The 17,324-nt window shown below is 31.3% G+C and overlaps 1 protein-coding gene across 2 annotated transcripts in view; it reads right to left on the bottom strand.

Moving 5' to 3' along the window:
• LOC106672015 (metastasis-associated protein MTA3) overlaps positions 1-17,324 on the bottom strand; it is a 39,714-nt gene that overhangs the window by 4,884 nt on the left and 17,506 nt on the right. Inside the window, exons 11-18 of one of the 2 annotated variants that reach the window (XM_024230180.1) lie at positions 11,906-12,028; positions 9,111-9,167; positions 8,071-8,135; positions 7,792-8,017; positions 7,504-7,716; positions 6,644-6,775; positions 4,005-4,022; positions 2,448-2,658 (exon numbers count right to left, since the gene is read on the bottom strand). In XM_024230180.1, the coding sequence (XP_024085948.1) occupies positions 2,448-2,658; positions 4,005-4,022; positions 6,644-6,775; positions 7,504-7,716; positions 7,792-8,017; positions 8,071-8,135; positions 9,111-9,167; positions 11,906-12,028 (1,045 nt within the window). The remainder of the gene's footprint in view (positions 1-2,447; positions 2,659-4,004; positions 4,023-6,643; positions 6,776-7,503; positions 7,717-7,791; positions 8,018-8,070; positions 8,136-9,110; positions 9,168-11,905; positions 12,029-17,324) is intronic. The other variant, XM_014403070.2, reaches the window with a different exon arrangement.

Raw genomic sequence — 17,324 nt, 5'->3', positions numbered from 1 at the left:
TTTAAAAAAAAAAAAAAAAAAAAACACCCAATATTAATAAAGATTATCCCTTCCATCACTTTTCCATCTTACTTAACTAACCAACCTTCAATATCTAACAAAAGTATGCTAAGAATGTAGGATGACCAATTTTAAAATAACTTTTTTGGTGATTATAGGTTGAAAAATATTATTCACATATACGAGCCGAGAAAAAATTACATACATAATTTACTTTTTTGATATGTGATTTTTTGCCTTTGTTATGCATGTGTACTTTAAGGAATTCAATTTTCTTTTTTAATCAAGGAAAAGAAAATAATAAGCAGAATTGTAATAAATGAGTTTAGATTTATGAAAGTTACAAAAATGAAGACATGTCCATCCCATATAATAGGAGAAAATACTTATTGAAAAAAGCAATTCAAGATTCATTTCAAGCACTATTTAAAGTCCTTTAATTTTTAGCAAAAAAAAAAAAAAAAAGATTGAACATTTTGGGCTGGCTCAGCCAGGGTCATTCAATGTCATTCAAAGTGAGAAAAATAAGTACGGAATCAAAAACATGTCAAAAGGTTTATTTTATATTCCCGGTTATAATTTATTTACGCAGGTGAAGCATGTGACAATATGTGTAGTTCATAGTGTTCTAAAGCACTAAAATGTTTCATGTAGATCAGCAGTCATTTCAAATTTATCTCCATTTTTGTGATTTATGAAAAAATTCTGAGATAAACAAGGCAAAAATTTTGAGGGTACAAAATAAATATCAACATCATTTCTTACTAGAAAATATATTTTCGCCTGCCTACTTTGCAACATCGCTTGGTCACAAATGATGTATTTCAATATCTACAATACCATGCTATGATTAGCAGCCATATACAATTTTGACATAATGACCTAGCAAAGTAGGTAAAAATTATTTTCACAAGAAAAAAATTGTTATTAGTTTTTTGCACACCAAAAAATCCTGAATACAAACTTTTAGGACAATTAAAACAATAATTTTGCCTGTGAATTTTTTTTTAATTTTTAAATTTTTTTTACAAAAATGGTGATAAATTAAATGACTATTGAGATACATGAAAAAAATTGGAGCCCTAAAAACCTACATAATGGCACAATTTTGGCCTTTGAAAATAAGTTAGAATTAAAGATAAAAAATAAAACTTTCATAAGTAACTCACTCATATTACATAAAATCCATAGCTTCTTGAGATAGTCTAAAAGAAGAGAAATCCACTATTTCAAAATTATATTTTGCAGTTTGTCATAGCATGGGAATTGTAGATATTTAAATACATAATTTATGACTTATGTTGCACAGTAGCCTATTTATTTATTTTTAGTAAGAGACTAAGTTAATATTTGGTTTGTCCCCCTCAAATTTTTGCCTTGTTTATCTCTGAATTTTTTTCATAAATCACAAAAATAGTGATAAATTTGAAACAACTCCACTGATCTAAATGTCATTTTAGTGCTTTAGAACCCTATGAATTACATATAATGGCACAAATTTCATCTCTGTAAATAAATTATAACCGGGAATATAAAATAAAACGTTGAGATTTCATACTTATTTTTATCTCTTTAAATGACAAAATACTTAACTTATTGACATTGGATGGCAATAGAACAATCCAGCTTTCCAACAGGTTTACATAAAATCCAGAGTAGTTATGAATTTTTATGTGGAACACCAGACATTTCAATTTTTTTTTTTCAACTGGAAGTGATTGTTTTAAATTTATTTTATGAAAACCATGTACTTTGCTTTTCTGTGTATGTGTTTCATTATTTTAATTAATTATTTATCCATTTTGTATGATTACATAAAATTATTGTAGAACATAGAAAGAAAGTATAAACAACTTTTATTCAACTAAACATCCTGTGTTAAGGGTTGCCTACTTTGTTTACAAAAGCAATGAAATTAAAAAAATTACATTATTTTTAAGTACCAGAGGGGTTATATGATAAATTGCGTTCTGTCGTGAGCAACCAAAATGGCCAAGCACAGGACACAGTCAATGTGTTAACAACCTTATGGGTTATCTAATTTAATCTCAGTTTAATTATATATAATAAATGCTAATTCACTAATTTCGTGGTCTGCTTGACCAATTAATATATTATACTTAATAAAGGTTTTTAGTTGAGATAAAAAACTCAATGCACGAGCGGAATTCCGTAATTAATTGTAATAAATGCTAATATTGAAATTACACACACACACACACACGCGCGCGCGCGCGAATATATAAATGAATGTTCATATGTGTGTTAATCATAAAAACAAAAACTACTAAACCGATTTTGATGGAATATAATGTGTCTATAGACCCATGGCAACAATTCTAGGGATAGAAAAAGTTCCAGCCTTTTTAGTGTTAAACATGCAATTCTTTAAATAGGATAATGTTTTACCCTTCATAGATACTTGAGGCAATCATAAGAACACTCACTTTGTCAATTCAGTAGATCTGAAATAAACATCGTCAGGAGCATCCATCCAAGATATGACTTGTTTTCTTCCAGTTCTTGACATCGTAGTAACACGGGCTTTTCCATTCAAATGGTTTATAATCGTCCTAGGACCAATAGGACCACCACCAACAATATCTCTGGACATTCTTTTACTTGGTACGCTTTCATGTACTGACAAAACCCCTATACCTAAAAAAATGGATTATATGAGAAAAGCACCCAACACTGTACAACTTTATAACATATTATTTATAATATGCCACGTTATAATAAAACTATAAATCACTAATTACGCTTGTATACAGTAACAATTTTATAAGTATGTATAATTCCTTAAAAAATCTTTAAATTTTAATTGTAAAATATTAGGCATATTCAGTTTCAATAATAAAAGCTTAGAGACAAAACAGGATGTATAAAATCTAAAATATGTAAACTTATCTGTAAATAATGTTCACCTGTTGTGTAAACATGCCTTCACCACAGTTCATGGTTTGGTATTTTTAGTCTAACACTAGAGTACAAAATCAAGGGATGATTATATTGTTTACGTAAATATTAACTATAAAAAGATTTTATTCAGTAAATCTTGTTTGGAGGGAGAGTTACACTAACTATTATTCAAATTCCATGAGGAATAATTTAAATGATCTAGTCTCTGTTTTGGAGATGAATGAAACAAATAACATAAAAATAAAATAAATAAATAAAAATATTAAAATAGGAGGTATATAATTAAGTTAGGCAGTTTTGAAATCTGTCTAATCACTATTAACTTGAATCACTTGTTTCAAACAGCTTAAATAGAGAGATTTGGTTATTACTGGTCATTTCTGCCTGCAATACAATGAAGATGCTAAAATGCATCTGACAGACCAAGATGATATTTTCTTAGAAGAAGAAAAACTAGTATATTTGACTAAATATTTACATAAGTACAGATTGCAACTTGACTCTTTTTACATTTGCGTTAGAAATGCAAAAGACACTGGGCTTTATAACCTTCTACAACCTTAACAATGTAATCATTTTGTATTGTTTAGCCTGTTACTGCGTTTAGCGGGGAAAACTGATTATAAAAAAACGCCGCTGTCACTTTTGATTCATGGTAATGATTTTAAATTATGTGAACAATTAGACTACTGTGAGTGTGAATCACCTTTTTGACAAATAACAAAATTTAAATAACTTATGTGTACATAGTTATAAATTAAGTATAAACATTATATGTATAATTTAGAAAGTAAAATAAATACATAGTATAAATAAATCGAATAAATAAATAAAATAAATAATTAATTAGATAATAAATATATAATAAATATTTTCGAATAAATATTAAATATTATAATAAATATTTTCTTAGCTTGTATTGAAAAAGCTTTTTTTAAATTATTGTTTTATTTTTTAATTATTAATAAAATAGATTTGTTAATCAACAACAATAAATTTTAGTCATATGTAAGACTTTTTTGAAATTGTACTACTTCAAGAAGGGTTTAATTTTGTTCTGCAATAAATAAAAACCAACTTACTTTCATTCCATTCCATATCTGTATGCATGTAACAAATAAAATAAAATTTATTATACACACTACATACATGTACACTGTCATTGTGTGGGTAACGCTAACATGAATGCAGAGCCTAATGGAATAACTTTAAATATGTCCATTTTTTTCCAAAATATGGTGAATCAGGAGTGATAAAAATAGTTTGAAAACAATTTTCCTTGTTGATAAAAACAATCAACATTAGGTCCATTATTTATATAAGAAGAGAATAATGATTGCAACTTTTTAGGAGCAAACTAAACTATAAACACTTAACACCCCTAATTAGATTCAAGAGAACACTCTTCTTCAGCATTATCAAGAAGAGACATAATAATAAAGAATGCACACATTAAGTTTTTGGTTTGCAAGTAGGTGAAATATTGTGTAAGTAATCAAAGTCCCTCAAATACCATCAGTATGCATACGATTGCCAAATGGGATAGATGTTTATAATAGGAGTAATTTTTACAAACAAAATAGACAAAATTTTCATCTTTAACATTCCAAACTTCAGGGTATGTTTTCTATTTCTTGTATAAATAACTCAACATCAATTTCAACCGCCATTGCAAGCGCTTCTGACAGCAACAAGACTCCCGAATTGAAATTGGAAGTGTCAGAATATACATATGGCGTTCAGAGTCGTGCCAAATAAGAATTAAGTGATGCCTGAGGGAAATGCTAAAAAAAGACAGACAAACACTGTGGCTGCAGCACTGCAGCTATGTGAACAGAAATTAAACCAACGCTCTGTACTTCAGACCTCAACTGCAAGCCCAGACAGAAGGGGGAAAGAAGAAGAAAAAAAAAAAAAAAAAAACGCAAATGTGCATGCCTAAAATTATGAGTTAGAATACACTAGTTTTAATATGGTCTTGTTATACATGCGAATGTTTATGAATGGTATAATCGCATGAATGTTTTTCCCATATTGCACAATACAAAATGTTAAAGGTAATATTTTCTATTTTAGATACTAGGTGTTTACAGGTATTTCTAATTCTTTCAATTAATTAATTTTTTATGAAAGATATCAGGTGAAATGAAAAAGTTAGTGTCATGAGTGGGATTCGAACCCACGACCTTTGGCTCAATACGCCGCTGCTCTAACCACTTGAGCTATTGTGACTTCGTGGGTTCGAAAAACTTTTTCACCTCAACCAAGACACATGAAATGAATAATTAATTGAAATAAATAAATAAGTTGTGCTGTGTTATACGTTATATTAAGAACTAAGTATGTATGTATGTATGCATATGTTAATATTACTTGAGTAATATTCAATGACAAACCTCAACCAAAAAGTGAATAATTTAATGCAAAAATATTGCAATTATTAGATTAGTTATAAACAAAATTATAATAAAAAAGTCATTTCGCCCCAATTTCCCAATATATTGTTTCCAGTCTAGTCCATTTCATCATAATGTGCGATACCCTAATATCAGATAAAAGTCTAATATCATTAGTCTTAACCCATAAGTCCACATGTCAGGCACACTCAGTGCGCCACTGGGCGAATCTTGCTTATGGTGAATGGTAGGGAGTACTGGGGAGTCCATCCATCCAGGCACCCTTTCAGTATGCAATTTGGATCGTTGCGAACAAATCACAAATTTTAGTTTTATCATCTTTCGCTATGAATCAGTTTTTTGTTGATATCCACTTGGAGCACTCTGTACACTGTCATGCATTATTATGTAAAAGTGTAAAAAAAAGAATTGGTAATGAAAAGTGACCATGAAACAGATTCGGAACAGGAAGATGATGAAGTCGACGAGGAAGATAAAATGGGTGACATTTTTGTTGGAAAAGATGGCACAGAACAGGGAAAAATACCAAAAAGAAGCAAATTTGCGAGGACTCCCACATCAATCATAGTAAGTATTATGCTATTCATTACAGATTTTTCTAAATGAATGGAAAGTGATATTGATGTGCTCCTCAAATTAATAATTTATTTAATATTAATAATTTAATACTACATAACATAAGAAATCTTTTAATTGGACAAAGAATTAAAAATGTCAAAAGGAATACATATATAAAAATAAGGGTTTTTATGGAAGTAGGGGGAGAAAAAAAAAGTTGATGCATACAGTACGCCAGTGTGCGACAAGATGCACGAACTCAAGGGATAAGTAAAAATCAAAATCTAATCAAAATGTCAAAAAAGTGCAATCTTCTGTCCCTCAAAGAGAAGCCGTGGTTGCTAATTCTACTTCAACATACCAAATTACATCATTTATCCTGTTATACAGGTGAAACGGGGCAGAACACAGTTTATATTTAAAAATATTTAAAATTCTAACTTCCCAAAATGAAAAATAATATGACAACAAAAACCAAGAATAATTGCAAATGCCTAAACACAATCTGAATAATAATGCAAAAATAAATATTATGCTTTAAATGAATTAATGTTAACAAAAATAAATTTGCTACACTATCCCTCACATAGCATGATACAATTCGCATGGATCTAAATAAATGTTTTACTTACATCTGTAAAATTAATATATTTTTGTATTATGCAGTGAAATGAACAGTTATTATATGAGAGGGAGAAGTGCATATTCAAGAATATAACAAGATATGTCACATTGTATTAAATTACCATCTATTCCATTGACTTCTTCACAATGTTTCCGTTTGGTACCAGAACAAGGAGTGTTGTTCAATGGTTTTTCTAACTCAGGTTTATTCGGAATCCTTTCATAAAGTAGGCTGCCATCTAGAACATTTCCAACTTGTTTACAATATTGGTTGATATTATTATTATTTTTAATAGACATATGGCAGAATCAAGAGAATTTTTTATTTAAATAAATATATATAACACACACACACACACACTATATCACTGTGGTGGTATACGGCTGAACAAATGTTATTTATTAATGAGTACCCAAACATGATTCAATGAGTAGCTAAAGCGGTTTTAGCTAACTTTGCCAAAGCTTTCCAATGTTTTCTCCCTTACAAGCACATTGTTGTATTAAATGAAGTATGAAAAAGTTTAAAAATAGTTTATATATACACATACACACAAGAAAAAAAGAAGAAATCCATGGTAAGGTTGTAAGTAATAGAGTGATTTGTGAATAAAGATTTAATTGAGTCAATTACATATCAATTCTTTAAGAGTGGAATCTTAATATATTATTTTTAAAATAATATATTGTAAGTAGTAAATTGTAAATTTTAACCTTCAACAATTACGCCAAATTAAATAATTTAAGTGTAGTCAATAAATCACATTTTTCTTAATTCTTAATATTTTGAACGAATAACAAAATAATCATGAAATAATTGAAAAAATGTTCAAAGTGCTAGTATTTTACACAATTGTTATATTTAAATTTATATACAACTAAGTGTTCAATTAAAGAAAGTAAAAATAATGTTAAAAAATTACATGTTTTCTAATTAACTAAGTAGTGTACTTTCCTGTAATAATTCCTCTTTGATAATTACCTGGAGCTTTTGGAGGTTTGGGAAAAGCAATTCGTTCGGATTTTGGCAGTTTGTCTGGATCAGTGGGAGCTAACCATTCAGGGACGACAAGTTCGTGATTTCTTGCGATGCCTAGTCGTGTTGCGATTCCTGTTACGCTCCCTCTCTCTTTTCTCCTGTAGTGGAGCAACGCTCGCAATTCGGCAGCAGATTTGCCTGCCATTTGAATTTGGCCTATATCAAAACAGGAAAACAATAATGGATATTTCACCAACAGGCATCATCAAACGATAGACTGAAATTATTTACATTCTTGTTTAATAGCTTGAATATTGATAGACCAGAACGGGGATCGTGCTGCATGCCTTGACAAAACTAAATTGCGGCATAAACGTCTTGATAACTTTGTCAATGGTGTAGTCGCTAAATAGAAAGCAGTCCTTGTTTTCATTATCGGTCTGGGAGAACCAGTACGCACAGCCAACCCATGAATTGTAGCATAGTGCCGTGCAAGTTGAGATTTCACTTTAAATTCCTAAAATAAAAATAGATCACAATTTTTTCAATTTTTTTAAAAATGTTGTTTACCTTTGCACATCCCAAAATGGTACAGCGATGTGGTCTATGTGAAGTTAGCATTGTAGGAGTACGTTCTAAAAAACACAAATAACAAAATTTGTTATCATAATTAAAATAAGTGACTATAAATGTGCTAAAAAGGGAAGCGCTAAAGAATGTTAAAATTATCAAACAGTGGTACTTATTTCACATGCCAGTAAGGTAATGCTCAACATCTTGCAAGGTAGACTCCAGTTCAGCAATTCATAGAGTGAGAACGGCCAGATGTAAAAGCTGGGTTTAGAAAAGGCAGAGCAACTAAGGACCAAATTGCCAATACATACTGGATAATGGAGAAAGCGAAGAAATTTCACAAAAACAGTATGTCTGTTTTATCAACTATCCTAAAGTCATCTGGTCTGCCTCCTGAGGAATCTGCATAATGACTAAGTAGCAACAGTAAGAACAGACCACCCTACCTATTCAACCCATACGTAGAACACATCGATGTGCTCGGCTTGAGGAATCTAAGGCTTTCTAAAAATCACTGGAAGAAATATTAATAATCTCAAATATGTAGATTATACCATTTTGATAGCTGAAAGTGAGGAGTTGAGGAGCCTTATGACAAAGATGATAGAACAAAGTGCAAAATCTGGGTTGCAGTTAAAACCTCAAAAAAATAAGATTATGGTAATCAGCTTGATCAATAACTGGCAAATATAAGGATAAAAGTGGAGACAGTGACAGACTTTGCATTTCTAGGTGAAAAGATTACTGCAAACAATGACTACAGCCAGGAAATCATAAGACGTCTATTTCTTGAGAGGAGAGCAATGACAACTCTTGATAAAATAGTTAAGAGTAGACATCACACTGACAATAAAAGTTGCATAGTTAAAATAAATCCGCATAATTATTGAGAATGCAGGAACAATTCACCAAAAGACGAGAATAAATGACCCCTGACCTTTCTAATTTCAGGCAAAAAATTGAACGGTGTGGTACTAATTGAACTATGGTAATGAGATATGTTGTTGAAAACTAAATAGAGTAAAAAAGGGACAAACCTTCGTCTGACATATTTCCCAGTTTCTTTTTTAAGTCGATGTCCTCTCCACCTGAAACTAAAAATGATTTGGATTAAAGAGGACGGTTCTGTTTTTATTCAAACCATGAAAACAACCAAAACTCTAATTTGGAAATGTAATAATTGTTGAAACGAAATTTTGATGAGTTTAAAACAATATTATTTTATTACTGCTTTCTCTGAGTACCTTTAATACGACGTGTGATCAAAAAGTTCCAAATCTTATCCACTCACTTCCTTCTCAAAGGTGTTGGCCACATGCTGTAATTCTTTCATATATATTTGCTTATGCGTTAATCGTCAAACATTGTTATACATTTCTCCCAGTAATGCACTCAATTTTAGCTTGGTTTCATTATTTGAGTGATTTTCACTCAATATTAAATTTAATCCATACATGTTTAGTGGTCATAATTGACCATATTAATTATTCTTTTCATCTCAAACAAGACTTTAGATAGAACAATTAATTGAAATAATTAAATTTAATTGTTAAAAGCTGAAAAGCTTATTCAGTTCATAAATTTTTTTTTTTTTTAAGAGTTGTACAATTAAAGAGAAAAATACAACTGACAAAAAGTATACAGTAACTACATGGCTTTATTTATTTATTTATTTTACATATTTCAGTATTCTGAAAGATCAAAACAGCACAGTTTGTATTACAGATTCTAACTGAAAGAACTTTTTGATCACTCTTTGCAAAAGAAAAAAAAAACAGAACATGGCTTTAAATGACTTACACAATTAAAATTTAAATTAATTTTAAAAGTCAACTCAAAAGGGGGTTAACCCAGCAGGGTTAATGCTTAATTAAGCAGGTAAATGTCTTTTGAACATGTTAAATAAATAAATTACTTATTAGATAGAATGTATTATTTTATATACGTTCTATTAAAATAATGTTATTAGTAACAGTATACTAGTATTAAATAGTAATATTTTCAATATCAAGTAAGTAAGAAGAATAATACAAATTGATTGGATAAAAAGTTTTAAAATAGTTTAAATTAACCAATATTACCATAACATAACACAAAAAAGTATAATTGTACACACACAAGAAGAATACAAAATATCTTAAGAAAATATACATCTAGTCTTGAAATAACTCATTGAACACAAAATATAAAAATAGTTAACATAACTTCCGAATATTTAAATATTAATATTAATAATAATATAAATATTAATTAAATAACCATATTACAATGTTACAGCAGAATTTTTCAGAACATATATAACTCACTTACTACATTACGTGCCAACCTTGATAATATTCGTGCCTTTTGAAAATCCAACAGATTAATACGAAAAAACACACAAATATTCTGTACACATTACAACCCTTGGGCGATTAACTATAAATAACCAGTTTAGCCAACCATGATCTATGATATATATATATATATTTTTTTTTTGGATACCAGGAACAGGAGTTCACATCCCTCCCTTACACTGCACCTTTAGAGCTTATTGTACTTATTTCTGGTTCCATTTTGGGAGCTCACAACAGATGAGTACATTGAGCTCCCTGTGTGCCAGTATTCTTCCATCGAAGAAACTCATTGTAGAAGGGGATCGGGACCGAATTTAGGGTCAATGAGAACCAATCAGGTCCAGGACCTAACAATGAGTGCCCTACTTTCACTGTGGCAAACCACTCCACTTATGCATCAGAAAAAGTCCAGTCCAAATTAAAGTCTTGAATCTCGAAACCTGACTTTAATTTAGTGGCATGATTAAATCTGCTGTATCCTTCACAATTTTGTTAGATGGAGTTGTTTACCGATAAACTCCACAATGAAAATGTTTCTGAAATACAATGTCAATATCGTTTTGGAAAGCCATTGTTGAAAGAAAAAGTGAGGTTTGTTCATGTTGAAACAATATATTACCTACGCATATGGAAGACCTCTATATTTCATTTATTAAGCAGTCTAAAGTAGGCACCAGTTTATTACCTAACTTGCAGCTCTTGATATGGGTATGTAAAAAAATTAATTAACCAAAGAAAAAAAAATTAAAGACTTTTTTCTACATAAACAAATATTCGTATTAACATTTTGTTGTGGCAGCTTATTTTTTTCTTCTCTGGTCTGCTGAATGAAGTTCAAACTATCCATTGGAAATAACAGATAAGAGCCGAAATTTTTGACAGATAAAATTAGAAGAAAAACAATTGAGCTTATTGAAATGAATGTGCAAAAGAAAATACAAAACAAAATAGAATAGTGGATAGTGACCATAATGTAATAGGTTGTTAAAGCCTGCAAACTTCTGCACACTCAAAGCAATGTTGGGAAAAGCAGGAAAGTAATATTTTTAAGTTTTCCATAAATTAATTAAAATTCTGTCTGCTTTACAAGTCAGTATTATTTCTAAGGTGAAACTATTTTATATGAAAATTATTTTTGTCATTTACAAAATTCTGTACATAACATTTAAAAAAAAAAGTAGTAAATTTTTAAACTGATGTCTTCCAGCTAGAAAAAAGGAAATTGAATGATTGAAAAAAAATCAATAGTCCAAAGTACAACAATAAAGGAGTATCAATTAAAAAAAAAAAAAATAAAAACACAGTATTAATAATCAATATTATCACTGAATAAATCAAAAAGTCCAAAATAAGATTTGCTAGCATTGGTAGATGGTACAAATTTGTGTTAATTTTTTGCTGTTGGCCTACTCAGCTTTTAGAGAGCAGCTGATCCACCACAATGAAATATGCATAAAATTATATAAATGGAAAAATTAACTTATAACAATACTCACCACCACAAAGCGAATTTGGAATTTGAATCCCACCATAGCGTTTCCAATACCCCCAACAATAGTGACAAAGGCGGCATTTCATATGAGAAGGACCCCATGCGTACCACTGGTTGGATGTTGTAGCTATTTAACAGTAAAAAATTTATACAAAAAATCAGTCTATAATTACTTAACAGATAAATGTCAACACTAAATAAACAATTTACAATAATCTGAAAACATTTAAAAGGCTATCCATGGAATATATTTAATTAGGGATCACACTAGTACAGCGGCTAACATGGAATCCACATTTAATTAAAATCACCAAGAGAGCTAAAATTGCCTGGAGGAGATGCAGAAGGCTCTGCGCCAAAAACTGGGGATTAAACCCCACAATGAGAACCTATACACCTGCGTCTTAACACCATTGTTGACATAAAATTAAGGGCACGGGAGCTGGAGTCTTCAGGATGAATCCAAAGACTGAACAGACGGCAAATCTAGGTAAATATGCCACTGTCTTCCAGTCTGAAATTATGGCGATTGAACACTGCACCAGAGAAATAAAAAGGCTAGGAATGCATACCCAGAAGATTGCCATCTTCTCTGACAGTCAGGCAGCACTAAAGCTCCTAGCCTCATGCAAGGTGAAGACAAAGAACGTTTGGAACTGCATGGAGGCCCTGATTGAACTCAATGGCACTAATGACTTGACCCTAAAATGGGATCCTGGGCATTCGAGGCATAGAGGTAACGAAAAGGTGATATGTTGACCAAAGAGGGAGCCAAATGGACTCTAGTTCCTGAACCCTACTGTTGCTTAGCATCCTGTCACAAAAGAGGATACATCTTAAAAAAGATCCTCAATGAGTCCAAAACCCTTGTGGAACAATACCACAGGTATGACGCACATGAGAGAACGGCCATCCACGAAACTTAAAAAGCAAATACTAAACAGAATTACCAGAAATACCAGACATAGTTTATGTCAAAAACAAACAAAAACAGAATAAGTTGAGACCACGATTTAAAAGAGAAAAAATAAAATCAAAAAACCCTATTTTAAAAACAGCTCTAATAGAAAAATCTCCTTATAACACGAAACCGTATATTCATTTATCTAATATAAAACGTCCAAGAAAGTTTCCTTATCAATTTAACAATGAAAACGATGATGTTGCAGGACCCTCACGATGCTCAAACCCAGCTTCGCCTACGAGATAAAAGACATGACGCACAATAACGGAATTCTGCCGATTAGCTTAGGAACAGCAAGATTAGAAATCTCAGAACACACGATTCCATTATTACGACTTAAAAGAATTAATCTCTGAAGTAGACATTTTAAATAACCAATATCTCAAAATCACAAAACCCATAAAATTCAACAAAACAATTCTAGACGAAACACAACCATTTTGTAACTTAATAAATTATTCCAAATCACTCATCGACGAATAAATTGACCATATAAGTGTGCACAGAACCAACCGACAACGTAGAGGACTTATTAATGGACTTGGATCAGTTATAAAATTTATTACAGGAACCTAGACAACACAGACAAGGAAAACTTTGACAATCTTATCAATCAAATTAAAGACAACCAAATAGATATTGAAAATCAAATCAAATCCATGTAAATAAAGAATTAATTATACATTTCAACGAAACTATTCAAACACTTCAGACAAATGGCAAAGAATTGGAATATAAAATAAATTTAATAGGATGGAAAATCAAATACTAAGCAGAAATAATTGAAATCAAGGATGCATTTCACCAAATTCAGATACTATATGAACTGCTCTTGAATACTCTTCAGGACATTGAAAATTCCTTAACATTCTGTAAATTACCAATCATGCACCCAAGTATAATGAGTAGTCACAATTTATTTAAAGAATTAAAACAATTAGAATATTATTTAAAACCTCACCTCTTACTAGAAGTAAAATTTGAAATTTTATTAAATTTTGAAAATATGTTAAGAATGCATTGTATGATCGATAACGATCTTAGGGTAACTTATTTCCTCCAACTGCCTATATTTTCTGAGGAAATTTTTGAATTATTTAACTTTTATCCCATTCCAAGAAAATATAAAAATGAATTTGTTACTATAATACCAGATTCATATTATGTGTTAATTTTTTTATTTTATTTTATTAATTCAATTTATTTGTTAAAACTGGTCTTATTAGACCAACCATTAATTTTACAATACTATTATAGAATAAATAAATGTTTACATTCTTATAAACCCACTGGTACAATAAGATTTACATTTCACTATTCTCTATTAATTTTTAACTACACAAGTTCATTTGGCTTTGTTATTTTTAATCTTCTGACCATGTTTCGGTTATGTAAGAGTTTGGTCGCTTCCACATTCTCGTGCTGGCTGAGGCGAGCCTGGTGTTTGGCGGCAAATCTTTGTATTTCCGCCGTGACTTCAGGGATCTTAAGATCCCTATGTTGGGGGGACCGTGGTAGCCGAGTGGTTAGCATGAGAGACTCGAATTCGTACTATGGCTAATATGCAAGATCATAGGCCAATAAAAAAATAAATAAATAAAAAAAAATCCCTATGTTAGTCCTCATTCCTTATGTACCAAGGTGCATTGACCATGTTACATAAGATTTTATTTTGGAGTGTTTGTATGATTTTGATATTGCTGTGTTTGGTACAACCCCATAGTTGAATACCATACACATGTCCACATAGGCTTTATGACTTGTTTTTATAATAATATTTTATTTTGTATAGCAAGATTGGAGCCACGTCCTATCAACCAGTATAGTTGTAAACTTAAACCTATTTCTGTCCTTTTTTTCTTCTAAGCTTGGCATCTAAGGTCATTCCCAGATATTTAGCTGTATTGCTGTGTGTTATAGTAGTTCCATCGATTGTGAGCGACGGAACATGGTCCACCTTTTTGTTTGTACAGATTAGATGAACTAATTTATGCTGATTTAGCTTGATTTTCCATTTTTTTGTCCATTCGTTTATCTTATTACATGCATTTTGGAGGATTTTGGTTGAATGGGTGATAGTCGGTCCTAGTGATATCATCGCTGTGTCATCTCTGAACGTAGCAATTTTTACTCCATCTATTTTCGGAAAATCACTGGTGTATAACAAGTAAAGCAGTGGGCCTAATATGGTACCTTGTGGCACTCATGCATTTATTGTTTTTAATTTTGAATATTGATCTTGTTTGACTCTAAACAGTCTGTCAGTTAGGTAGGAACTGATGATATCAACATACTGCTTTGGTAGCATACATTTTAGTTTATTGATGAGTCCTTCGTGCCAGGCCTTGTCAAAAGCTTGTGAGACATCAAGGAAGATAGCAGAACAAATTTGTTTTTCTTCAAGAGATTTTTCTATTACGTCCGTTACTCAGTGAATTTGGTCTATTGTTGAATGTCTTGTTCGGAATCCAAATTGGAGGTCAGGAATGATTTTCTTTTTATCTACGATGTGTTTTAGTCGTTTTAATAATAACTTTTCAAAGAATTTAGACACTGTTGGTAGTACGATATTGGTCTATTATGATTTGACCTCGTTCGCCGGTTTTCCTGATTTTTTTATCATAATGACTTCTACAAATTTCCAGATGCCGGGAACATATTTCAGTCTGATTGCAGCATTAAATAGGTATGTTAGTTTAACTAACCCTTTTTTGGCAATTGTTTTAGTATTTCTCCAGTGATAAGGTCATATCCTGGAGTCTTTTTAGCAGGTAAATTTTTAATTTCTTGTGCTACTTCTTTAGGTGAAATTAGCTTTATATTTTCTTCTTGTGGCATGGTTGTTACTTCAAGAAAGCTGCCATTGATGATTTCATTTGGTTTGAAGATTTCAGCAAGGTAACTAGCAAACAATTTGGCTTTTTCTCTGTTGTCTCTCGTCCAAGTACCATCCACTTTTTTTAATGGAGGAATTTGGGCAATTGGTCTTTTAATTTTTTTATGGCCTTCCACAGCGAGTAGTCAGTGGCTTCGCCTGGTGTTAGATCTAGATAGTTTCTGATTGTCGTCATGTAGTTTTTTTTAGCTTTTGTTTAAGTTTTTGAGCCATATTGTTAAGAATGTTTTTGTCTGCAAGGTCTCTTGATTGTTGCCATCTTCTCCTAGCCTTTCTTTTCTGATTTATTAGTTCTTTAATTTCCTTGGGGTAGTTGAAGCCAATTGTTATATGGAGAGTCTGTCTAGTATTACACCATGCTGAAGTCTGAATGATTGAGGTGAACACCTCTGCTTCATTATCTAATTGTTCTTCCGTTTTTAGAGGAACATTAAGGACTGTTTTTGCATCCACGTTTAAGGCAAAACTACTCCAGTCAGTAGTTGAATTAACTAATTTTGGCTTGCATTGTTTTTTTATTATCCTTTCACTTAGCGACAGTATAACTGCTGAGTGATCAGAATTTAGATCAGTTTTCTGTTACCTTGATGAAGTTAGGAGAAACTTTTTTGACAGAAACTTGAGAAAAAAGTCTAAGAGATCAGGTATTTTGTTGCAGTCTGTTGGCCAGTAGGTTGGTTTCCCTGTAGAATGATAGACTCACTCTCGCATAGCTTTCCTTAATTTGCGGCCTTTGGTGTTAGTCAGTCTGGTTCCCCAGTCGACATGTTTAGCGTTGAAATCACTGCCTACTATGAACCTTTCGCCTAGGTACTCTAGGAGTTTCCAGTAATCTGAACACTTTAGATTGTGCTTTGGCGGGCAATATACTGTGCCAATAGCTATTTTCTGTTTGACAGAGTTAAGTACGACCACGGTGAGTTGGATCTCATCAGTTTGAAGAGAACGATCTTCAAAGTGTCGTATGTTGTCCTTTATGATGATAGCGCTTAACCACCGTTAGGGTTGTTATTAGGATGGATGGTGTGATATATTCTGTAGCCATTTAATTTTAAAAATGACTGTTTTGATAGGTGGGTTTCAGTTACTAAGCAAATATCAATTTTCTACGTATTTAGCAATATTTCAAGTTCTTGTTTTTTCCCTAGTATAACATTTGCATTCCAAGTTGCTATTTTAAGATCTTGTCGGCTCATCATTTGAAACTAATTTTGCTTCCAGTCTTTCTAGCCGCTCAGAAAGTTTGGTCATTGCAGTGGATATGTTGGCTCATTTCCACCAAGTGCTGCTGATTGTACGGTGACATTGTTTGTTCTGGGATGTCTGTGCGGGCTACTTGAGTGTAGGTTACTCCTTTTTTAATTGAGCTGGGCCGAGGAGCCCTTACTAATAGAGAATCACTTTTAATCACTTTAGTTGATTTTATGTGGTTTTTCATTTTTTGTAATTCTCTGAGAGAACCCTAAATATAAATTTTTGTTTGAATTTAAATGTATAAATTTTTTGACCCTTAAAATTATTCCGATTTTTGAGAAGTTATCAGAATATCCATTTTTGAAATGG

This window comes from Cimex lectularius, unplaced genomic scaffold (assembly GCF_000648675.2).
Source record: "Cimex lectularius strain Harlan isolate CLEC.00 unplaced genomic scaffold, Clec_2.1 scaffold396, whole genome shotgun sequence".
Taxonomy (NCBI): domain Eukaryota; kingdom Metazoa; phylum Arthropoda; class Insecta; order Hemiptera; family Cimicidae; genus Cimex; species Cimex lectularius.
The sequence above is the reverse complement of the archived record's forward strand: the minus strand, read 5'-3'. Positions and strand labels throughout refer to the sequence as shown.